The 25,713-nt window shown below is 51.9% G+C and overlaps 1 protein-coding gene across 1 annotated transcript in view; it reads right to left on the bottom strand.

Annotated features, from left to right (window-relative positions):
- Window positions 1–218: 218 nt before the first annotated feature.
- RGS6 (regulator of G protein signaling 6) overlaps window positions 219–25,713 on the bottom strand; it is a 541,364-nt gene continuing 515,869 nt past the window's right edge. Inside the window, exons 16-19 of the mRNA XM_069465091.1 lie at window positions 24,410–24,499; window positions 20,634–20,687; window positions 9,095–9,161; window positions 219–509 (exon numbers count right to left, since the gene is read on the bottom strand). Coding sequence (XP_069321192.1) covers window positions 361–509; window positions 9,095–9,161; window positions 20,634–20,687; window positions 24,410–24,499 — 360 coding nt within the window. The 3' untranslated portion in view covers window positions 219–360. The remainder of the gene's footprint in view (window positions 510–9,094; window positions 9,162–20,633; window positions 20,688–24,409; window positions 24,500–25,713) is intronic.

Genomic DNA, 25,713 nt, shown 5'->3' with positions numbered 1-25,713 from the left:
AGCTGGGACAAGGCAGCTGTAACTATGGCGGCTGCACCAGAGACGGGGCAGGGAGGCGATGCAGAATACTGGATGTGCTCTTGTCCCTCTTGAGTTTGCCAGAAGGTGTGACCCGCCCCCCAGACAGCAGGAGGAGTGAGGATAATATAATCTCAAGTGATAGTTGCGCCAGGAACCCACTCGGTGTTCTCCCCCGAAGGAGTTAGCGTCAGGGGCGTCTTAGAGAGTGGAGTGTTGGGCCACAACTGTGCAAGGAAGAGACGGTTGTAAACCGGAGCCTCCGCCTCCGACCCTGGGCTCTTTCTTTCTGCTCTCCCCGTTCCCCCACCAAAGTCTCCCCATTGTCACCCTTCATCGCCCTCACTCTTTCTCCTTCACAGTGACCAAATCTCCCTGCAAGGAAACTCTGTCCGCAGATGTGGAGCGCCGCCGCCCGGCCGTGGGGTCCGCGGGCCCGGTCAGGAGGACTGCATCAGGCCGGTGAGGCGCTTGCCCGCCAGAGACTTTCCCTGCAGAGAGACAGCGACAGAGAGGCACGCACAGGCGCAGACACACACACAGACAGGGACAGAGACAGACAGCCAGACAAGTGAATTAATTAATTAATTGCACGAGCCATGGAGGTCAAGCGACCGACCAACCCTGCCTGATCTTGATGTTTGACCTCTAGGTGTGGGGGCCTTCAATTGGGACAGGTGGGAAAACCAGCGCTCCGGGGTGGGTTGGAGGAACAGCGGTGTGTTGCTGGCGCTCTTTTTGGGGCGTGGGTATTTTACTTACCAAAAACCAGGCATTTCAACCCTCAGGTGGACCGTTTCCTAATGCCTGTGGGCTGCCCCTGAACTTGATATTTTTCAAGTGGGGAAGGAAAAGGTGGACTGGGGAGGATCGAGGTCAGGCAGCGTGGGTTGGCCCAAAGAGATGGTGGCCACGGATCTGGGTGATTAGAAACTAATGAATTAACTGGTCTTAAGAAGGCAGAAGAACCAGGAATCCTGTTTGAAATGCAGGATAGACACAGGCTTTGGGGCCTCTTGATGACAGGTTCTGGGGCTGTGAAAGTGACAGGGTGTCTGCGGGGGCTTGGAGCCACGGTGGGTCCCAGGGCAGTGCGCTCCCACTGTCTCCTACATTCTTGCTCCCATCTGTGGCACCCAGAGGCCGAGTTGGTGACCCCCACCAGGAAGTCCACAAGCCCTTCAACTACAACCTACGTGGCAGTTCTTCTCAGAGGCTAAAAAGGTAAGCTGGCCCCTGAGGCCTGGTGCACAAGGCACAGAGGTGCTCAGGGAGCCCAGCTATCTGCATGCCTAGAGGTGGCCGGGGACCCCCGATCTAGGAGGGGATTGGGGCCTGGGAGCCAAGAGCGGAGGGGAAGATGAGCGAGGCTGTCGCTCTGCTCATTTTCCTTGCGTGGTCTGTGCCCGCGCTCCCGTTCTCCCGCTTTGGAAATCCATACCGCTGGACAGGGTGCCAGAGGACAGTGTGGCTGCACCCAAGCAGATTGGTCACTGCATCTGGGAAAACACTCAAAATCCATCCTGCTATTGACAGCGGGTCAGTGACACCATCGCCATCTGTGCAGAGTGGCACGTGATCGCGCGTCAGCAGGGGCTGCGGGGTTTACTAGCGAGTGTGCAAGGGCCAGCAATTCCTCATGCCATTTCCAAGTGGGGTGTGAGGGCTCGTCTTGTTTACTGGGCTTGGCTGCGTGTGAGCTAGATGTAATTAAAAACAATTGATCAGGTTTGCGAAGCCTGGTAGGGTACTCAATAAACCTGCTGACTGATGAATTGATGGATAATGGGTATGTCTAATAAATGAACAACACAGGCTACGGGTTTGCTGGATGGAGGACAACGTGGCATCTGCCTTAGATCTCCATGGAGGGACGTGGCCTCCCATCTGGTGGCACGGACGGGAGCTTGTCCAGAAACAGAACTGCCCTCCGGAGCTGCCAGAAACCTTTCCCTACCTTTCTCCTTGCTCTGTTTTTTACCTTTGGTTCACTCCCCATTTTCACTAGTGAGACAAAACTTTTCATTTTTTTCCTCCCCTATCTTAAACACACACACACACACACACACACACGCACAAAATCTTCCCATCAGCAACCTTATCTGAATCTTCAAATACACTAACCTTAGCCTGCAGCAGTATACATTTATACTAGCCTAAGGATTTTTTAATCAGATTTTTTTTTTTTTTATTTTAAATCCTAGAGGGCTACAACATCGGTCTTTGAAAATCACTAAACCAGGATGGCTACTCCTTTGTCTAGAGTAGGTTAGGCCCAACAATAGCTCTCAGAAGGCAGAGGCTCACCTTCAGGGACTCCCCGAGGCCGGGTTCTGTTGGCACAGTACCCTCCTGGAGTGCCCTTTCTTATGTGTAGCACGAGGCATTTGTCACCCCGTTGGGTCACCCGGGAATGGGCTTGCGCGGCACAAGCCTGAAGGCAGGAAGCATGGGGGTGCTTTCCTCTTGGGTGCTGCTTATTGCTGTGGCAACCACACGCCAAACTCCCGCTCCTCCCCTCCTCCCATCCCTCCTCCACCAGGGCCCCACATTACACATCGTGTACCCAAATATATACGGTCTGGGTTTACTATACACAGAGTTTAAGGCTCTGATTTAGCTGGAGGATGTGGGGAAAAAAATCTCTGAAGCTCCTGAATAACAGTCTGTTGCCAATGTGTATGTTAAAGGCCCAGAGACAAAGAAGGTGAGGTTTACCAGTTGCCCAAACCCTCGTAGCCTCATCCTGATTTGCAAGGTCATTTTGGGCTGGAGAGGGGCTGTGGGTTGAGGGAGGCTGGAGATGCTATTTCTGGAGGATTATACCTCTGTCTATTTGTTTTAGGTGAATTGGGCCCTGAGGCTCTCCCACCCCAACCCCTCCCACTTCTACAGAACCCGCTAGGCTGGGCTTGGAGGTGCTAATTAATCTCTTCCTGCCTAGACCCTGGAGCTCAGCCTCACAGGTCTGAGCCAAGGACCTGTGGCCAGCCTGTCACTGCCGCTCCGCCCAACTGCTTCCATTTCCCAGGTCTTCAGGGAGGCAGGGTGCAGCTGACCCGCCCAGGGGCCACCCCTGGGACCGTTCCCAACCTCTCAGCAATCCAGGTGGAGCTGCTTGGCATTTTTGTCTCCCTCTCCCCACTCCCGCGCTCACGCATTTACCAAATGCCAGTTTTGCTGCTAAAGATGGAGGTCACGCGGGTTCAGGTCGGCTCGGGAGGCAGCTCAGCCCAGCTGCAATCTACCCGCTACCCGGCGACCTCCCGGGCGAGCGAGGGCAGGCGCGAGCTAGAAGGCGGTTAATCATGCAGGATGCAGGCATGGCTAGATGCCTGGCCCAGGGCTTTGGGGAAGAAATCCTGCAATCACACTTGCTCAGCAGCTGCCTCCCTTCTGAAGAGCTGAGGCGCCTGTAGTTTTCAGTGATCAAAGTGAAATCTGATAGCAGAGGCTACCTATGTTCAGAGATGAGCTGCCCCAAAGTATATGCCCCTGTGGGCTTGCTGGAAGCACTTGGTTGCTCTGCCCAGAGAGAGGAGAGCTCCCTGTACCCTCTAGGGCTCCGTCCTCCTTCCTTTGTGCCGTCATCCCTGCCTCCAGTTTGGGGGATCTGAAGGAACCGCTTAGGGAGGGGAGTGGTAATTCTGCCTGTGCCTGGCATTTGCATAGTTATGGAGGAAGCAGTTTTTTCAGGGTGTGAATGTGTGATGTTCCTCCTCAGTGCTGGTCAGTTGGGAACGGATCATGGTGCCAGGAAACTGCAGCCAGCTCAGCCTGAGGCCCTGGCGTAGCTGAGCAGAGCAGCTGAGGCTGGTTGAAAATGCTATTAGCAGGCAGCCTTTGTCCAAGTGAAAAAATATACAGTGATTAAGAACCGAGCTGCAGAAGGTACATTCCAGGGACACCAGAGCTTTGCGGACAGACAAAGCGCTTTTCACCTTCAAGACATTTGGCAAAGTGTAATCCAGTAGAATTTCGGGTCCTTCAATTTCATGGACCGTGGGCTCAGTGCTGGGTTCACAAACACCCACACATTCAACTCCCACCCTCCGCTCTGATTAATCATGTCAGCTCTGCGGCCATCTTGATGGCTAGAAGCCTGGAAGAAGGTGGTCATAGAATCCTTTGTTTCTGAAAGGAAACGCACAAAAGGAATAGCTCCCTTTTGTGCAGTATTTTAAGAAAAATCAACATGCTGCTTGACATGCTGTGGCTCTGTGCATTGCACTTTCAGATATTAATCAACAAAGCATGCACTATCTGGGATACCGCGAGCTTTTGCCACTTACCTGGGAGACTGATGCTAAGTTCTTTGGCTGGGAAGAGGGCTGAGGCCCAGAGAGTAGCCCTGGGGGTCAGATGGCATGTTGGGGGCAGCAGAGCCAAGCACTGGGGGCCCGAGGAGGGCCCTTTTCAATGCTAAAGGGAGCAGGGACATCTAAGCTGCTGATGAGATTCTCTTGCTGATTTGCCCAGGTGACATAAGACCAAAGTTACAGATCTCCAGTCCACCTGGTCAAACTCCAGGCTATTACGGGGAAGGGATCAACCATGGTTGCCCCCAGGGAGAGGGATGAAACTGATTGGAAAGGAGCATGAGGGAACTTTCTAGGGTGCTGGGGCACAGGTTACACGGGTGCATACACCTGTCAAATTCACTTCAGATCTGTCCATTTTACTGTATATAATTATACCTCAAAAGAAACAGAAAAATGATTTAAAAAAAAAACAACCCAGCTATCACATACCCCCTGCCTTGGAGTCTCCCATCTCCTATTCCTCCACAGCTGCTAGGCCCATTTTGCCTTTGGAGAAGTTGGATGCTTCCCCCTCCAGGATGGGAGAAACCCAGATTCCTTGGCTAGGGGAACTGGGCTTGCAACAGAACTAATTTGGAACACTATTTCTAGCCCCCACTGACCCAAACTGATCCCTTTGGTGTGACACGCAGGCATTTTTCATCCTTGCTAAAGAAAAATGGTGTTTTGCGAAACAGGGCTCACCAAGTGACCTGGGAGGCAAAGGCAAAAGGTGGGAGGTCTCAGAGATGTGCTGTCCTGAAGCAGCTTGAAGGTCACCTAGGAGTGGGTGACACTCAAGTTCATAAAGGCTGGACTTACAGGCCTGGGGGTGAGGTGGGGAGAGGCGCCCAAGAGCCAGGTGGACAGGTAGGGGCTATGCTTGGGCTCTGCAGGGGGGAGAGACCAAGGACCTGTCTCACTACCTCAGGTGACGCCCTGGAGGTTGTCGCCCCTTTGTGCCCCTTCTCCACAGAACAAAGCAAAACAAATGACTTTAAAAGGGGGTACAAGGAATTCCATGGCACCTCCTTTCTCAACGATGTTTAAAATTAGGCGGAGAGAGAGTGCCGTCTGCTTGGGATGGTTAAAGGGTCTGAGAAACTCTGGCAGGGGATGTTAGGAATATCCGTACATTATATAGAATACTTTCAAACCACTTTTAATTCTCTTTCTCTGATCCCCCTCCATTCAGCTTTGTGAAGCAAGGTGGGGCAAATGACATGGAAAAATTAAAGATTACACACGGTCGTCTGCGGCAGAGCTGGCCAACGCGGCGCAGGCAGGCAGGGGCCGTCCCCGGCCTTCCCGCCCTTCCACGGTGGGTAGGGCAGGGGCCTGCGGCACGTCCGTTCCTGGGGCCTGTGTGTCTCCCGGGTCCTTGCCACGCTTTCTGAGCTCTCAGAAATGTCAGGGCATTTTATGTGGTTTTAAAATATTCTCTTTATTCAACTGTTTTTATAACAAGATATACCACAAACATAAAACAACATCGGAATTTTTAAAAAAATCAAGGAACAGGTAAAAAGTGAATTAATAAAAAAAGTTATTCACTGGCTGAAGAATTAAGATACAGTACACTCATGTGTAGTTAAGCCTAGACCTATTAAAAATATAAGGAATCTGAGCCTGAGCTAGAGTAAGACCCCATCTCTACAAAAATCAGAAAAATTAGCCGGGCATGGTGGCGCGTGCCTGTAGTCCCAGGTACTCGGGAGGCTGAGGCAGGAGGATCGCTTGAGCCCAGGAGTTTGAGGTTGCTGTGAGCTATGATGACACCACGGCACTCTAGCCTCGGCGACAGAGCGAGACTCTGTCTCAAAATAAAAAAAAAAAAGGAATATGATCAAAATAAAATAATGGATTCTTTTGAAACAGCCACCGTCTTACGTACAGTGGCATAAACACCCAGGTTTTGCCACATCAACAGTAGGGATATGGAATCTACCTGAATGCAATGCCCACAAAATGTCACTGAAACCATTAGCAGGTTCAGGTACCTTACTCTATCCTGTATTGGCAGCTACTAGTGCTTCTAAAAATTTTATTTAACATTTTTGTTAAATATCTATCTGGATTAAATCTAAAAGGCCCAACCTATCCCCTGATCTCCCAGGGCTTTTCGGTTTGAATTTCTTATTCCTGTTCAACAGAGTGGCATCGACATCGCAGGTACCCTCCCTTCTCCAGGGCCCTTGTCTTCGAACAGCCTGGGCCTTGATGGTGGCAGGGCAGGGAGGGTCCCATGACCAGGGACACAGTCAGCTGCCACGGACAGCTACTGACAGCTCTCCGTTGATTGACCATTGAGCAGCCATTGTGTCAAGCCCACTAGGCATTTCATAAACGCTTGCCCTAATGTCCATAACGTCCCTGCCAGTTAGGAATTCCTGCAAATCCACCAAACAGGTGAGGATACAGACTCCCACAGAGCCTGAGTAACTTGCCTGAGAGCACGTGGCTAGTCAGTGGCAGGGCCGAGCGGGTCGACCCTCGTGACCCACACACTTTCTACTTTGCACATGACCGTCACTTGCAAGGAAGGAGGCAGAGGTGAACTCTGCTCAGGGACTAAGGACGCCCCCAGGCCCACCCACACTGGACAACCCCTCTGGACAGCGCAAGCTGATTTTCTCGACCTCTGGGAGAAAGCAGCTTCAGGGCTTGAGCATGCGTGAGCTCATCCCAGGAGTTTCTCCTCCGCTAAGCTGCTTCCCCTCCCCCTGAGAGAGGGGAGGGGCTGTCTTCGGGTGGACAAGCCTGGCGAAAGGAGCCTTTGGGTACCGCACTGAGCTAGGGCGCAGGTCGCCACGGTGTGGTGTGTGTGGACTTAAGGTCAGGCCGGGTGAAGCCACCATTCTGTTCGTGGCCCTGTGTTGTGGGTGCCGATGCCTCTGGGAACACACATGGCAAATGTTCCAGGGAGGACAAAGCAGGTGTGATGTTTACCTTTCTAAGGTGGGACAGGCAGGGGTGCCTTACTCCAATTAGAACCAACTTCATTTCAAATCATTCTAGGCCAAATGCCTAAGTGGGGGTGCCCAGCCAGGTTGAGGGAGCCCTCCCTAGCGCTGTTCCTGGCACCTCTGACCTCTACCCCCACCATGCTCATCACTTACAGGGCTCTTCGCAGAGGCCGACTTCTGCCTGCCAGTTTTGGTGAGTGATGGGGAACGCTCCTCATGGCCCCCCAGCTGTGCAGGGACAAATCTGGAAACAGGTGGGGACGACAGGCAAGGCCAGGCTCAGCAGCTGAGCCCTACGTTGGCAGTAGAATGCCAGGCACAGACTCCCTGGTCTCCTTCCCAAGCTGTGCATTTCCATTCTCTCTGCTACTCTTAATCCCGATGCAGTGGAAATGCCCACTTTTTATAGCAGATCTCTCCTCTCTCCTTCCTCTCAACCTACTGAACAACCCTGTTGCTCTTCCTACACTGAGCTTGCAGGAAATTGTTCGTGGCCTCAGGAGTGGAGTGCAGGGGGTCGTTCTGCTTGCAAGACCCCTCAGTCGCATGCTTTCCTATGGCCCACTCTATGCCCGCCTCTTCCTCTCCTTCTCCTGTTCCTTCTTCCCAAACATATTTTGGCATCTAAGCTCTGGTTCACTCCAAATTAGGCAAAGGCTGAAAGACTCAAGGAAACAGTGACACGGCTGTGTTGCTATAGGCAACAACTTGATGCTACTTTTTTCTAACTAGGAAGTTCAAATAACCTTTGACCATGACTACAGGGGAGAGTATAGCTGCATTTCAGCAACTCGATATTATGGACGAAGCAGCAAGAGAAAGTCACCTGCTTGGCAATATGTGATTTTCCCCCAGGACCTATGGGGACTGTAACTCCATCCTCCTAAGGGCATTTATCATCTCCTGTTAATGTGTTCATTCAAAGCACGTAGATTGGTTGGGGTCCCTGGTTAAACCAGCTGCCTAGATAGAGCCTAGAAGGCATGGTCACCTTGCTAACCCCCACACCCCCTAAAAAAGCCCAGCACTTCAGTGAATGTCCATGTCCGCTTGAATGCAGACACAAAGAGGGCCAGCTCATTCCTCTTTTCTCCCTCCTACCCAGAATGCAATTCAGCAGGCATTTATCAGGCATGCATTCCTAACCTGCAAAAGTACAGCAGAATTTTCAAGAAATGCTGGGATAGAAACTTGGGTTGCTGGGATTCCTAGCCAAAGAGAGCCTTCTTACTTTCCTACACATTCTTTTCACATGTAGCTGAGATGTTTCTGGTCCCCATGGGACAGTGGATGGTCAGTGTTTCCCAGCGTCCTTCTCCCCTGGTGGTCTAGTACGTGGAGATGTGAGATTTCTAAGTTTCCTACAGGACTTGGCCCTGTGCCCATGGAGGAAGGGTGATGAAATCTTTAGCCAGGAGATGAAGCCTAAGGATTCTGCTACTGGATTTAAAAGCGCCCTCCAAGGTAGTAGGCACTTCTGTCCTGGTCTGCCAGGGAACGAGGACAAGCGAGTTCCTGGATCAGTGTTATTAAGGATGTCATTTGTACACTGCCTCTGGGACAAGAGACTCATCACAGCATCATTTCTGGATCCCTCAGCTCCTTGCTTCTTAGTAAGGAAAAACTCTGGGTGCAAAAAAGTGGGGACACCAAGAAATGGGTGCTGCTGACCGTCCCTAGAATGAGAACAGGAGTGGTGGGCAGAGACAAGGCCACGGACAAACAGCCCATCTCTTTCGGATGTGGGGACGCCTTCTGTGCAGAAGGAGCCCAGAGGTTAGAGAGTGTGCAGACGCCGGGATCACTCACCCACTGCTGGAAGGAAGCCACCTCGGGGGGGAAATGCAGCGGCCATTCTGACTCTGCGCCAGCAGCACTAGGCAATTGTGTTTTTAGGAAGGGAAGTGAAGAATAACTTATCCAGCTGAAACTGTGAAGACCTGTGGCTTTAGAGGAGCCCCTGCCCAGACATGCACACAGCTGCGGTGGGCATGCAATCCATGCAGCACAGGCGCGTGCAGGTCCGCAGCATATGGTTACACACGCACCATACACCGAACACGGAGGCGCACATCAGGCAGGCGGCACATGCACCTGTGTATACACCTGTGCACACGTGTGTATACCTATGCACACGTGTATACACCTGTGCACACGTTCACGTGCACGTTTACACCACAGGCACTCACAGAAGCATCGCATGCAAGGTGCATAAGCCATCGCATAATTGGCTGTAGAGTTTTATATCAGCTCCTACGGTGCCAATCTTTGACACTAATACTACAGATACTAATACAAACTTAAAGGATTTACCTTAAAATACATATATAAAAACGGAATTCTCCCCATGAAAAAGCCATCCATTCGGGTCAGTGGAAACGGCCTCTCCACTGTTTCTGGGGGTGCTACAAGCAGTAGGAGCACCCCCCCAGGGGGCTGGTTTGTTGGGGGATTTCAGAGCATCCCCTGCCACTTGCTTCTGACTCCTCCCATAACCTCACCTTGGAATAAGTGGTTAACAAAGAGAAACCTGTGTTTTTCTGGCAGAGGGAGCAACGGGACTTGTTGAGGTTGGATTGCTCAGGGTGGCCCCAGGCAGGCAGGCAGCTGGGAGGCGAGTGTTTCTGGAATGAGGCTTCAGTCATGCAGAGGGCTGCATTTGGAGCACTGGATTTCATGCTCTTATCGTGGGCAGAACCAGTTTTGATCTGTGTCTTGTAGCAGGAGGCATCTTAGGGTCCTGAACCTGCACAGGGGACCAAATGCCAGATCCTGCCAATATATATAGTGTTTGACCAGTGGCTCTGCCTGCCTTTTGGCGCCTCACAGGCCGACAAGCCCCCCATCGCCCACGGCTTCCTGGGAAGTGCTCGGGGGCTTCAAGAAATCGACCACAGAGCCGGAGCTGGCCTGCTGGGCACCACAGCTTCTCCACTCCCAGGGAAAACAGAGAAACTACCTCTCTGAGTTGACTTTAAAAAGAAGCCAATAATAACAGCCACCTTTATTCAGTATTTACCATGAGCCAATCACTATAATAAATGCACTTTGTGTACACTGTCATAAAGGAGATACCCACTTACCCACCCTCAACTGCAAAATAAATGTAATGATCCCTACCTGGCAGACTATTGTTGGAAATTAAATAAGGTAATAAGTACAGAGCTAAGCATGGGCTGCAAATAGCATCATAATGATGAAAATAATACTAAGAGCTATACCTGTTAAGCACATGCACTGTAAACTGTGCGAAGAGCTTTATGTATTATTTTTTCCCAATTAGTAATTTACTCTTATCTCTCTTTTATGGATGAGGAAACTAAGGCTTAGAGAAGCTGCCCAAGTCATGAGGGACCAATCAGGGGCCTCTCCAAAACACACCCCTGCTGGAGCAAGATGCACCTCTCTGTGCAGGTGTCTTTGCAATTCCTGGGGCACATGGAAGTGAAGGGACCCTGACATCAAATCTGGACGGACCTGCTGAATAGCAGGTCAGGGAGCTCTGGAGGCCACCAACTAGCCCAATTCCTTCTTGGTGGTCCTTCTCATGATGCCCTACAGATATGATAACCATTCAAGAAAGCTATGATCAAGGACTAGCAGATAATGAGATCTGAAGTTGTGTCATCACCCAGGAACCCTCCACCAAGTATGTGACCACCGGTTTGTGATCACTCATGAATGCTAACGGATGACTGCTTTACATCTTTAATATGCAGAATTATGAATGCCCCAGAACCTTCCAGCACCATCCAGGACAGAGAACCCATCAGAATTTCCCCACTACTTTTGCTGCAGATTAGAAGATGGGTTGAGTTTTGTATTGGATGCTCCATCTCCATTTCGCAACGTGATCTGCTCTGATGCTAAGGCCGGGCTTTCTGCCCTTGTTGACAGTCTGTCTTTTCCTACTGAGCATGGGGGTACAGATGCACCACACTCCTGGTGCAAGTGAGAGAGGCCAGGGCACGGTGTAGACTGGCCCTCCAGCCCTGTGAGTGAGTATAGGTGCCCGGGATTCCTGCTCCTGCCTCTCCCCCGCCTCTTACCACGTGCCTAACAGTTTTAAAGGAATGTCTGAGACAACACAGTAACAATCAAGTCTGACTGGGCTTTCTTTAGCTTTAAAAGTGTCTTATTAAAACTTTGCTGACTTTACCATGATCGCCATGTTTAATGAGAGGCCTCAAGGAATTTGAAAGCAAAAGATGAAGAGAGGAAAAGAGCCACAAGCTGTAATCACCATAATTATACAATCCCACGATGAGTTGAAAGCAGCCCTGGTGAAGCCCAGGGAGGAGGGAATGTCATCTGCACTTGGGTTGGTTCTTAGGACAGCTGGAAAGCATGTGACATGGAGGCCCTTCCCTTCCCCTGGGTGGGGCTGAGGATGAGTCCCAGGCAGGGCTCAGAGGAGAGGAACCTAGGAAGGCAGTTTCTCCTCGGTCTGAGGTCTCAGGGGGCATGCTCTGCCTTTGGCCAGGCTGAGACAATTTTGGTATCAGCTTGCCCACCTGGAATCTGCAACTGGCAATGGGTAAAAGGCAAGTGGCTTTACTATCTTTTTTGCTTTCAAAAAATACACTTTCTGGATGGGAACTAAGACAGGCTAAGCTTTCTCCAACTCAGGGCCCAGGCACCCCACGAACATGGCCACTCCTGGCTGTGCTCAGCCTCTGCACTACAGCCGCCAGCCTCCTGTGCCAACGGGCACCTGTGTCCTCCACTTGCTGACTTCCTTTTAGGCATTCAGGGGAGATAGCCCTATTGCCCAAAGCTCAGCTGCTGCAGCAGCAAATGACAAAAAAACAAAACAAGAAAACCCAAACCAACAATAGCAACAACAACAACAAAAAAAAAAAAAACAAAAAAACAGGCAAGAATGACATGTGAAGGGCAGTAATTCCACTTCTTTACAGTCGCCCTAGCTTTGAGTGTGCCATGATCTGGCATTTTCTCCCGCAAGGCAGGGTCTAATCTGAATCCTTTGGATTCCTCTCCTCCAATCTCAGGAAACTTCCTTCATATAATCCATTCTCCTTTTCCACGACTCATTTGTAAACCACAGAATGGAATGCAGTAAGATCCGTGTAAGAAACACTTAACGCAGCATGGCATCCCAGTTGTAAGAGGCCCGGGGATCCAGGGCAGAAAGCTACTCTACTGGCCATTCAGCTTCTAAACGGTTTGCCAGGGAGCTCACTGTTCTTTGGGGTGACATAGTCCATTGTTGGGTAGTGGCTACTGTTAGAATATTTTTAGCAGAGTGACATTCCCCATACTTTCTAGCCATTTGTTCTAGTTTTGCCCTCTGGAGCAATCCAGAAGTGTCTACTCACTCTGGAAGACAAACGTAAACAGGTTTCACAATGGCCATCAAGTCTGCTGGGGGCTGGCTGTCTTCACTTCAATTTCTTCTGACATGGCTTCCAGAATCCCTTTCTCTCTCTAATCATTTTCTTCTGGATTTTCCTGATAAAATGTTGGGGCTTAGAACCAAGTCTTACTCTAGTGCAACACAAAACCTCTCTTCTTTGACCAGTCCACTTTTGTTATCATAGCCTAAAACCGCCTGTTTTTAAGTGGCTACATCCTGCTTTTGCTTATATTAAGCTTGCAGTCAACTACAAGCCCAGAATTTTTTTCACTTTGAATTAGTAAAGGCAATGAATGCAATCCTATAGTTGTGAAAGCTGAATGTTTTTAAAAACATTAATATTATCTGGTAAAATTTTATATAATTGTTTTTGACCCCTCTGTCCAGTGGAAGGAGATGATTTGCAAATATAACTCCATTATCTACCAAATGAGCAATACTTTGCAGGTTTGGATCTTTGATTACGGTTGGCATGTTTGTCTCTTCATCCAAGTCATCAAAAAGGATGCTGGATGGGCCATGGCTGGACCGTTCTGGCCCACGACCAGAGACTGCCTTTCCAGCTGACAGAGAAGGATTAGTTCCCCCCTCCCCAGCCACCGAGACACTGGATACACTCGCTTTGCCTATATTTGGGCAAACAGAGGGAAGTGGAGGGGGCAGGAGAAAACATTACTTTCAACTCCATTGCAGTACTAACAGGTCACAGACAAATATCTCTTGGAGCAGGCGGTGTAGTTATTACGGTTACCATCCTATACTCAGCCAGACTGCACGGGGGGCATGGACAGTTCTCGCCAAATACAATATCACAATAGTGAGAACCATTCCCATTTGGGGCCAAGGTGCTGTTGCTCAGGTGGACAGGATTTGACCATGACGACGGAGCGTGGAAGAACCACTGCTCTGTGGGGCCTGGCACTGTCAGGGTGGCTACAGACTCGCATCCTATCTCACCTTCCCACCCAATGGGGAGCCACCAAGCACACACCCAAGGGTCTTTTTCTCACTGGCCATTGCACAAACATCACAAAACTGGAAGTGCCACTGCTCTGAGCCCTCCTGAGCTCCCCTGCAGTGTCTCACGCAGCCGTGCTGCTTCGAGCATCATCTCACAGATCGTTCCTCCCCGCGAACACGCAGCTGCCCTCCTTCCACAACGCCGTGCCTTCCTGACTCGACTCCACCCAGGGAGACTCATTAGCTGCTTTAAAGAGGGGAAGCATCCCTAGTTGCTTCACCAGGAGCTTGTTTTGGGGGGAACTCCATGGGGGTCTTACTTCTTGGCCTTTGAGTTCCTTAGACCTTAAGTTCTATGACTGCCCCTTGAACTCTACAGTTCGGACAACAGGCAGAGTTGGGTCTCCTCTCCTTGACCTTGACATTGGCAGCATTGTCCCCTTCCTAGGTGCTGCCATTGGACACGTCTCTCTCCGGCCCCTTCCGCTGTGGGGTCGCTGCTCCCCTGACAGGGAATGAGGCAGGGTCCATCCTCCGCAGAGGTGGGCATCCTGTCTGTCCCTTGGCACAAGTGACACAGAGCAGGCTGAAACCCCACAACCCCATCAGCCACTTCTACAGTGCGAGCACCTTTCTAGAAGGATGTCTCTCCTGCGTGGGGTGGGAGGAAGGCAACGCCATGGCACAGGGCTGCAGGCCACCTCCCGAAATAGATCCCACCTGGCACACACTCGCGGTTGCCCCAGCCTGCCTCGCAGGAGACTGGCAGGGTAGGCGATTTGGATGGGAATCGGTGGCTGTAAACACACAGCTGTGCCTTTCTGCCTCGGCGGAGTTTGATTTTCACTTGACTGCCTGGCACACTGGGGTCTGGGGAAGGCAGGACAGGGCCTGGGAGGGGGCGAGGGAGGCCGGCAGGGGAGGTGGGGAGCAGCTGCCCCACAGAGCCCCGCTCGCCCCATGCGTCCGGAGGCTGAATCACCACCCCTGGGCTTTCTCTCTGAGCGGGCGCTGGGCGGGGAGGGCCTTTGGCTGCTTTCGGCTGACAGGCTGAACCATCAGCTGCAACAGCTGGGGGTTCCTCCTTCCAAGAGAAATGCAAGGGTCTGGGGCCTGGTGTCTCAAAAACAACAACCAATCTCTGGCCGTTTTTGATAAATAAAAATCTCACCCCTCCCCAGAGTTTTGGAAAGATCCCCCCATCCTCGCCACGGAGAATCACTTTGTTACTGTGTCTTCTCTGTATCCCACCAGCCATGCCGATGCTGTTGTTTTACATTTTATAGTTTGTCTATAAAAATAGATTTTTACATTTTTGTTTTCCAGATACAAAACTAGAATAGTAAATACGCTTTTTCTAATTTCACATGGAGCCAAGGTAAAGAGAGAAGGACAGAGACCAGAGGAGACTTAACCATGGACTGTAACCAGGATAACACTGTCTTTCATACCCTTCTTTCCTGTCTCTAAAAGAGGACAGTGACGAGCTGGCCCAGGGTTCCCTAGGGAACCAGAAAGTCTGTGAGCAGGTGAGAGCAGAGTGATGCTGAGATTCTCGAGTGCTCACCTTTCATTTCTTCCTGTGCCCATGGGGCCAATGGGACCCCACAATGCAGGTGATGATGTGGCACCCAGCCTTCTGCCCAGCTGACCTGGTCAGCCCTCTCCCGACACACACAGCTGGGCATCCAGATGGCAGCACAGGGGCTGCAGAACTGTCCAGGCCACAGGGTGGAGGTCCCTCTCCCTGGTCTTGGTGAGCACCCTGTGCCCGCAGCTGCTCCCAGTGTAGGAGTGAGCCCTGAACAATGGAGGGGCCTGCCACACAGGTGTAGAGAGCCCAGGGCACTCAGTTCTCCTGCCAGCACCTGTCCTGGGTTTGTAAATACACCCAACTCAACTGGTTTATTTCCCAGCCTCAAAGGCTGGTGGACACTTCCAAATCAGGTAGCCAACTGGGCAGAAGGCAGCTCCTCTCTGATTCTAAGGGATGATTCACAGAACTCGGCAGTGTCAGGACAGAGAGAAGTACAGCCCCACAGAACACTTCCAGCTGGAAGGGACCACAGAGATGATCTAGTCCATGTCATTATACAGAAGAGGAAACCAGGGACCAGAAAGGGCTAGTGATTTGCCTGAGGTCACATAGCTAGCAAGCAGAGGCTGGAAGTAGGAGCCACTCTGCGTGGGGGCTGCTGAGGTGTTTCGGAGTCCCAGGAGATGTCCTTGCTGCTCAAGGGAGGCAGATTGTCCTGCTTTCCCTCCCGAATACTACTACGGAAGCCTCCCTCCATCTCTAGCAGGGGCCAGGGTTTCACGACCGCTGGATCTCAGCGCTCTGAGATGGGAGAGGCTGGCACTACTGTCTGTGACCCAGCGGTCCTAAAGGGCTCTAAGAACTGTCTGCAATCAAAATTAACCCTTGCAAAGATGCTGGAGGCCTGGAAAGATATTTTCAGCGGAGGTCAAAGCCCTCTGGGGACCTGCGGAGTCTGGGTATTAGGAACTCATTCCACCAGGTGCATGGCTGTCCCCGTGACGTGCCCAGGAGGAGGAGAAAACCACCCCCAGGGAAGGAGCCCTGCTGCTGGGTTGGCCTGGTGTCTGCCCGCTTCCTCCCCTGCCAGGAGCCTCAGCCCCCCCACTTCCGGTCAGCACCCGGGCTGGAGCTGGGGCTTCTTCCTGCAGGGCTGTCTGGACGGGGGAGGGGAGCTGCTGACTTCTTGGCTCTCATTAGCTTTTCCCTGGCTTCTGGCTGGGGAGGGAGGGAGGGGGCCAGGGAGGGTGGGTGGCAGCTGGTTCCCAGAGCTTCCCGCTCTCCATCTGACTTGCCTGCTGCATTCCTTGGCAGGCAGGACAGGAAAGCCTGCCACCGAGAAGCATTCATCACGTGCCGAGGCACCCTCCGCTTCCGGCCCTCCCTGCCACAATTGCAAGGAGCACCTTGGCAAAGCCCGCCTGGGCCTCACCTCCCCTCTCCTCCGCGGCCTCCAGAGCCTGCTCAGGCACCAGCAACCCCATGTCCCCCTTAGGAGCCCAGGCTGGAGCTGGCGAGGCTGTCGGGAGGCAGCTGAGGAGAGGTGCCCAGGGAGCCTGACGCTGTCCTCACTCGCAGCTGCCATTTCTCCTGACGGATGTGCCACCACCCTCTGCGGCTTCGTCTGTGAACTGTACACAGGGAGCAGAGGACTTCCTCCAGCTTCTCCTCCTGCCACCATCCCAAAAGGGCAAGTCACAGCGCTGCTATTGTGGCTTGGCTGAGGCCCTTGGCTTCCCTCGCCCCCTCCCACACGTTTTCCTGGTCCTCGACGTCCGAGTTAGGCCCTGGGGGGGCCCTCACCCGTTTGTGAGAGACCCTGTGGAATCTGAAGGAACGAGCACACCTGCAAGGCGGGGGACAAGCCTCTCAGCTCTGGGCACCCTGGTGCCCCCACTGTCATCTGTCAACCACAAAACCAGGAAGACGGCAGAGACTGGCAGCCTGGCCGGGAGCACCAGGAAATGGCCTTTAGTTAGAGAAGCTGCCTCCTCTCCCTGATCAGTAACGTCTGGGCCTTTCTACGAAAGAATCAGAAGAAGAGGTAGAATGAACAATGACTAGCCAGATGTTTCCTACTGTGGTTTTCCTATTTTACAGCCACCGTGAAAGGCAGCTTCCCAGGGAGCAAGACTAGGGAGAAACAGACTCCAGCTTCTTTGGCCCGTGGCCATGTCTGGAGGCCCCTGGAGAAGCTGCTGTGTGTTACAGCTCCTCTGAAACTGAGGCTCCTCGGACAAGGGCCACCATGTACAGTGGTGTGGGTTATTCACTGTACAAGGGTGGCTCAGGGTCATGTTGGGGCCGAAATCAGCCTGTGTTTCCCTTGGCCAGAGGGGCATCTTTGGGGCCTGGCCCACCAGAGGGAGTCCTGTTTTCTATTTTGAATAAAGGCACATTATGGGCTAGTTGTGCTCTGCCATGGACTTTATTTAGTCATATTTGGTTCTGAACCTGGGCCTTCCCTGTCAAATAAGCAGGATTTTAGACAGGCTCTGTGGTTCCAGTTTGCCACATAATGTGACACTTGACACCGCATTCCCAGACACTTGCTATTATATTCAAGTCCTGGGTGACTTGGAATGAAACTTCCATTGGAAGGAGAAGCTCACACAGCACTGCCTCTATTGATTAGGGAGTGCTGGGTCCCTTCTGCACCCAAACTAGGATGGGCCTAGAAGCTTCCCTGAGCCACAGTAAACTACTCATTAGGATCTCATGTACAGGGGGCATTTTTGGCTTTCCACGGACAATCCCTCCATGTCAAAGCACACCTTGAGAACTGGAAAAAACAATTTGCTTTCTCCAAATGCTCCTCCTTTACCAAGATAAGAAAGTGAGCTGCCTAGCTTCACTTTCCTTTTTTCCGTTATTAGCCCCAAGATGTGGGTGGTCTCCTTACCCATGTCTCCCAGCCACGTGGGAATGCTCTAGCCCTTCCTTTAGTTTTATGGCCTGCAGTATGTAGCCAATGAAGCATTCATATAGATCTTCTCTTAGAGAAACCAAACACTTTATGTATATAATATTCAGAGACCGGATATCAAATTGGAAGGCACGCTGGTTGGGTGGTTAGCTCTGTTTGATTAGAACGCTGGGCTGTTGAGACCAAATTCTTGGGTTGCAGCCTTACGTAATCTGAGAGCCAGAACTGCTCTATAGCCACGGGCCGTATCCCCAAACTTAGCCACATCCTGTGGGGACGTGGCTTTACCCCAAGAGCGCAAGGAGCAGGGCTAGATCAGTGGACATCCATCTGTGGCACCGGGACCAAAAATTCTGAACGCACCACCCGTGAGAGTCTCCTGTTCATAAAGGAGCAGCAGGGAATTTAGGAATTTAGGTGTATTTTAAAAGTTTGGGCCAGGAGTTTGGGGTAATTTTCTCCTTCAGTCTGCCCTGCAAACATCTCCGTAAGTTCTCCCATGGGCACACTTCATACACTGTGGGGTGTCTGGTGCTTTCCTGCTCCAAACGCTCCGTCAACAGACCTTGGAGAACCACCACGCCTACGCCACTTCTGGGATGAAGGGAAATCAATGAACGCTCCTCACGGGGCTTCACAGAGACCATTCTTGCCTTTCCTGAGACCCACTTCTCACGAAAAGCAGCCTGAAGATATTAGGCCATCTTGTCCAAGTGCCAGGCTTCCTCTCACACCTTCTGCCTGCATGTCACCCTGAGGAGCCTCCCTGGGGCCGTCAAATCTCTGCTTCCCTGTGCTTTGCACCGGAGGAAACTGTCCTCTCAGCCTATCAATAAAAGCTGTAAATGTCCTCCACCCACAGAGCATCTGGGCCTCAGAAGAGAGAGAGAGAGAGAGAGATGGGATCCCCCCACTTTCTATAGGGCCATTGTCGGGTGGAGGAGGTCACACAGGCCTTGCTTCTGACAGCCTGTGGCACCTTCTTGGTGTGTGTGAAGCCACGTGGCCACGGCACACCAGCCACGGAGTCAGACACGGGGCCAGCAGGCCTTGCATTCGGTGTGTTCTGATTTCTTACGAGGAAAAGCCACAGAGAGGGAAGACCAAAGAAGAAAAGGATGCGTACCGCTATTTTAACTGCCACCTACCGGAGTTATTGTCATGTCTACACCTAGTGAATTCAAAATAATGTTTAAATGCACTTAAAATGCATCCAGCTCTGGCAGGTAAATGACTAGGTTGCTTTCAACCCAGGATTCTTAGAATTTGTGTCAGAAGGATGACATAAGGATGCTAATCATACAGTTGTCAAGTTTTACAAGGACTTTCCTCTTCAACAGAGGCAAAAACAAAACAAAAACCAAAAAAATAAAAAATAAAAACAAAAACAAAAAAACAAGTCAGCATCCGTGGGCTTCCCCCTTGGAGAAGGGAAACATGGCCAGTTCCCTATGTGCAACCCTTGCCCCCCTGGCCGCCACCTTGGCTCCCCCTGGCTTGATGTAACAGGGCAGGCGGGACCGAGAACTCTGCGCCTGCTTGTGACGAGTCGGTCAATGAGCGGATCGAGCACCCCCTGAGCACCGAGCTCTCCGCTCACGTCAGAGAGACCCCCACGGAAAGAGGAGGCAGGTCCATGCTGTCCTGCAGACCACAGCAGAGCGTCTCCACCATGCGCTGCAGGGAGGGACCACTCATTCCCTGCTCTCGCGTTACTGGGGGCCTCCTCACGTGCCACCGTGGGTCCTCCCGCTCTCTAAGGGGGTGTGCGTGGGGCAAAGCCACTGGCCTACAAGCATGATGAACCTGAAGGCACCTGTAGCCTGTCTTTCCTCAGGAACTTGGTGAGACCCTACTGCTGGGGAGCTCCGGGGACACCGCTGGGACTCAGCTATTGTCCTCTTCTCCCTGTCACGCTGTGCGCATGAGGCTGATGGGGGCTGGGCGGGACACAGGGACTCATGCAGAGGCGACTAACACACGCCAGCTAGACCAGGCCGCCAGAACCCATGCAGCACGGCCGCTTTCTGCACACAGCAAAAGCCGCCGACACAGCAACACAGCTCGCGACCCGCACCGGTGTGACTGCCAGAGTTCACAGAGGGAAATTTGGCTTTTTTGTTTTGTTTTGTTTTGTTTTTAGGATGAGTTATGGTTCTCAGCCAATTTATTTCATGGTATAGTTCGATGGCCTTCTCCCCGGGCTGCTGCAGAAGATGCACAAACCGCGCAGCCCCGAGGGCAGCAGGGTCCTTCCTCCTCAAAGCCCTGGACAGAAGCTCAAGTGCCCAGGCCCGAGGCTGGGCGATCGAGCGTGCACCTTCTGCAGAGGGAGCCGCTCACTCTTTGCAAATTCACCCTAGGAGGGAAGCTGCAGACACTCGCAAAAGAAAAGGGCTGAGTGGAGGGGAAAGCACTGGACTCCCTCCCACCCCGAAGAAAACGACAATCAAAACATAAATAAATAAGTAAAGAAAACAAGAAAGAAAGAAAGAAAGAAATCCAAAAGCAAAAGAAACGTTGAGGGAAGAAAACCGACTGAACTTACCACACTGCGAGTGAATTTTTCTAGGGAAGTTCTACGACCTTGCTCACTTTCTGGCTTTAGGGGGGAAAAAAAAAAGGTAGGGAGAAAAATACAGAAAAAAAAAAATCTTCAGCTTACACGTGGTTTCCAAACATCAGCAGCCGCAGCTAAAGAAGAACAAAAACCAAAGCAAAATGGGGCGAAAAACGGGAAAAGAGAAGCAGCCAGCGCCATTGGCAGAGTGGACGGGAGAGACAGAAGACAGAAGCCCGGGCGAGGTGGTGCTGCCTCCGTGAGCAGTGAGCAGAGGGGTGGGTTGCTTCTCAAGGGGCCACCGAGTGCCGCAGGGCTTGGGCGAGGAGCCGCCACGGCTTTGCCCCCCGTCACAGCCGCGGGTCTGAGCCCCTTGCTGACCGCTTCCACCTGGCCGTGCCCATAGGCAGGAGCCCTGGCGGTTGTGGCCATGAGTCCCCAGGTGGCCATCTGGGGGCTCCAAGGGGCGACACAGAACAGACTAGTTCTGAGGGCCGGTGGGGTGTGGGGGGCGGGGATGCTGATGGGATGGCAGGAAGTAGCCACTGGGGAGGTGAAGTCATCCCCTCCGCTGGGAGTCTGGTTAGGACTGTTTTCTCTCTTGAGATTTCCCTGCCCAGGGGCAGCCAGAAAGTTCGCTAACTTCAGTGACTTTCTAATGACCCTCGTTCTGTATCCTTAGAGCAAGGAGGGTCTACCATGTCCTCTGCAGTGACAAAGGGTCTTCAGCCTCAGAAGACAATAACATGGGGATTGTTCTGAACAGAAAATGCTCTCTCATGATCCAGGCAGGTGACACCTTCCAAGGTGTACTCATGCCGGGCTAGGGGAGGCTCAGGAAGCTCCCGGGGAACTCTCAGCAGGGGCAAGGGGGGCGAAGCCCTCGCACATTCTCCCAGGCCTAGCCCACCTCTGCCGCCCGAGGAAGAGAGGGGTGGTGTGCTCCTGACCCTGCCCCGCGTTTCCCACCTGCAGGGGTCCCAGGAGAATTTATCCTGGAACCGTGTTCCAGGGTCCTGAGCCCGAGGCTGGGAAATTCGGAGAGTGCACACGCTCACATGGACACACACACACACACACACACACACGTGGCAAATAACTGAAATTGGGGAGCTGAGGAGGCAGCCAGCTGTCTGTGGGTCTGCAGGATGTGCCGAAAGCAGAGAGGGCAGGCCGAAGGCAGCCATCTGTCATGTGGATGAGGTCGGGGGGCTTCCTTGGCAGCAACCCTGCCCCCATTAGCTCAGCCAGCTGCCAGAGGCAGATATGAGGTTGCAGAAGGAAAACACAACGCAAACGACACACCACCACAGGGTTGGGCTGGGCTTTCTTCTTGCACAAGGATCTGAAGGATCCACACTCAGCCCTGGGTACCATAAACGTCTCCATTGTGGGGGTGGCAGGACTTTACTTTCATCCCATGGCAGCCCAGGTGCCACACATTTGTCTCAAGTTGGGCCAGTCCTAGGCCCTGCATTCTGTGCTTATCGTTCTCGTCCTCTGGCTACCGAGTCGCCGTTCGCAGAGGGTAACCACTGGCCTGACTCATTCCAGTTCCTTGGCCTTGCGCGGGCCATCAAGCTGCCCTGGAAAACCACCATCATTGGTACTTAACTGTCCTGGAGTGGCCCTCACACCTGGCTCACCTACCCCCGGGGAACCTGGTTCTTCAGAGTGACTATGCTTTACCTTGAAAACATTAGGAAAGAGGACAAATTAGGGACAAAGGAGCAGAAGGCTGTGCCTCCAGACCCCATCCGGGGGCCATTCACGGCAGAAGAGTGAGGCTGAGTTCTATGCCCTCTCCTAGCTGGAGGCTGGTTGTGACTCTCGCATATCTTTTATGACCTGGACATTAATATCACATGGTGAGCCTGTCCCTGCAGTCAGAAGATACTGTGGGCCTACCTGAAAGTACCGAGTTATCAATCAGATCTGTACCTGGAGACTCTCAGGAAGAAATGGGAGGAGAAAGTAGGTTTTTGTCATTGTTTTGGGAAATAACTCCTCGATGTTGAAAAGTTGATGGTATCTGCAAGGGCTTGCTGCCTCAAGAACATCCCTTAATTTGGGGCCTGGGAGGATAATTCTAGTGAACTTCATTTGTAACATTTCACAGGAAGGCTGTCAGTTCCTTCCTGGCTCAGAGACCCTCCTCTGAGAAGTTTTCCTCTTGTAAGAGAGGATTGGGAAGCACAGATATCTCAGCCCACTTCCTGGCTTGAGATGCGTTTTCCCTTGTGTTCAAACCTGCAAGGAGACTGAACAGCCTCTAACTTCTCCTTGTCAGGAGTGTAGACTCACCCAGATAGGTCAACGCCTTAGAATGTCCTCAAATTATGATCTGTTCAGGTGTCTTGAGCAACAGGAAATGAGGAAAACTTACTTTGACCTTCTCCTATGAGATCTGGGCCAGAGAGATCAAAAGTCTGTATATAAACTTTTTCTTTCCTCCAGTTAAAAAAATGAACACCTGAGCCATTTGTGGGGTGTCAGCCCCCTCTAGCAGAGCCCCTCCACAGACATCCCTCAGCAAGGGAGCTGGCAGCAAGCCAGGCTTCGCACGCTCCATCGTAGGAGCTACGCCTGACGGGAGGGCCGCAGGAAGTTAAGAGAGCTGGGTTTCTGAAAATCTGGACTTTCCCGAGGTCTTTTTCCCTTTCTCAGACTGTTAGGGCTCTTCTTAGGGCTACATATGGGCAGGAGAGCAGGATGCCAATGCTGTCCTGGACTCTGGAGTTGTGTGGTACCAACCAGACACGCGGACAGGATCCTGGCACATGGGGTGACAGTACACAGAAGCCTTGTGTGGCTGAGAGAGGCAGCCCAGCACAGAGCGTGTGGATGGACAACCATGTGTCAGGGCCTGGCGTTGGGAGGGGAGAAGAAAGGGACGTGTGTGCTCCTACATGGCATGGAGTGGAAGTCGTGGAGTCTGGTGCAACTTGAGCCAACCTAACCGCACGTGGGCCTCAGATCACAGGTGACAGGTACAGCAATCAGGCAGGCATACTGGACCCAGGAGCTATCTCTCTTGCCCCCTTCTCCTTTCTTCCCTACTCCCAGAAACCAGCTAAGTCTGCCCTGCTCTGTCACCCCTCACCACTTGCATGCTGAGGTCCCTGCACCCCAAATCCATGACTCCCAGGGCTGCAGGGACCCATGGCTTAATTCTAAGTGGAAGAGGGAGGAGGAGCTGGGTGCAGTTACCTCTTGGTTAAGAGAAAAGGGAAACACTGTGGGGGCAAGTGAGAGAGAGGAAGGAGGCGTTGAGGAGAAAGCAGTCCTGGAATGACTCCAGGGACTGGATCACCCCCTGGAAACTGACAAGGTTCCTGTCTAGTGAAGGGGCTGCCCAAACCCTTGCCTCAAACCCGTCTGGGCTGGTCAGGGAGAGAAGTCTGTGGGGAGGGGGCTGGTCTTTGCAGTAAGGGGCTGTCTCTGGTGTGCTAAGGGTTTTGCTGGTGCTCTTGCCAGCCTTGCACTCCTGTATTCAGTCACACTCCCTCCATTGCCATGGGCAAAGCATGCAGACAAAGGCAGCAGGATGTGGAGGTAGGAGGCCATATCCTGGACCTTGGGGGAGGGCGGGTGGTGACCATCCTAACTCTTTTCCATTGGGGTGGGAGCGGATATAGAAGGGAAAGAAGAAAAGAGAAAGTAAATAAAACCCAAGGGATGATATTCTCATCTCACACCAGCAGCAAGCAGCAGGCAAGAGTCAACAGTGCTAAGAAAGGCAAGCCTGCCCTTCCGAAAGATACCTTCTTCTTGGCCAGCAGCAAGTCCTGGTAAGCATTTGACCGGAGGAAGCGGGCATAGCTGTCACTTTTCATCAGCTTGTAGATGTGCTCCTGGGGGACACAAGGAAGAGCTGTCAATCAATGCTAAAGGAAATTGCAATCCAATTGATCACTGTTTGGGGAAAGACACAAAGGAATCTAGGAATGTTTGTATGGACGTGGAAAAACTTGCAATGTGTTACCCCCCTGCCCCTCCAAACTCAGAAACACCAAACAAAGCATATTTTCTCTCTTAGAGTAAAAGATCCTTGAGGATCATATCCCAAAGGGTCTGTAATTGGGCCTGGGTGCCGTGTGGGGGTGCTTAATGATTGAAACCACAGACACAGCAATAAGAAGGAACAAACTATTGATATACCCAACTAATTGCATGACTCCCAAGGGAATTACAATGAGTGGAAAAGCCAACCCCCAGATTACGTACTATGGGATTCCATTTATATGACATTCTTGAAATGACAAATTATAGAAATAGAGAGCAGATTAGCGGTTGCCAGGGGTTAGGGATGGGGAGCAGTGGGAGGGAGGGAGGTGCAGTTATAAAAGGCAACAGGAAGGATGTTTGTGGTGATAAAGGGCTCTGTATCTTCACATATCTTACATAGGTGGTAAAGTTGCATAGAACCAAATGCACACATGTGTACACGGCACAAATAAAATTGGGAAATCTGAATAAAATCAGTGGATTGTAGCCATGTCAATTTCATGGCTGTGATGCTGGACTATAGTTTTGCAAGACATTGACATCGAGGGAAACCAGGTAAATGGCACATCTCTGTATTATTTCTTACAACTGCTTGTGAATCTGTAAGTATCTCAAAATAAAAAGTTTAATTAAAAAAAACCACAGACAATGATGCAATTGGGTCGGTTTGTACATTTCAGAGCCACTATCTCATCCTGGAAGGGGGCTTTTGATAACCAGCTCATGGAGCATGGGGGCGAATAGACCAGGCCTGCGGCTAACATCCAGGAGGGGCAGTGCTGTGGCCGCCTGGGCTCCTAGAGGCATTTACATTCTGGCCTTGGCAATGGATTTCACTCCTGACTTCTAGCTAAGTCCTACACCCTCGTGGTCCCTTCTTAATAGATCTGTCCTAATCAAAGGGCAGGAAAATCCTGGTCCATTAAAAGGGAGAACTTGTTGCTGAGAAAAGCATTTTTTATCCATTAAAGTGGATTCAGCTTAGCTGCACAGGAAAGCTTGGCTGTACCAAAGGGGACCTGTTTAGGAGGGAGAGTGGGGTTGTTAGTGGCTGGCCTGG

The sequence above is a fragment of the Eulemur rufifrons genome, chromosome 2 (genome assembly GCF_041146395.1).
Source record: "Eulemur rufifrons isolate Redbay chromosome 2, OSU_ERuf_1, whole genome shotgun sequence".
Taxonomy (NCBI): domain Eukaryota; kingdom Metazoa; phylum Chordata; class Mammalia; order Primates; family Lemuridae; genus Eulemur; species Eulemur rufifrons.
This window is presented reverse-complemented; position numbering and strand designations above follow the sequence as displayed.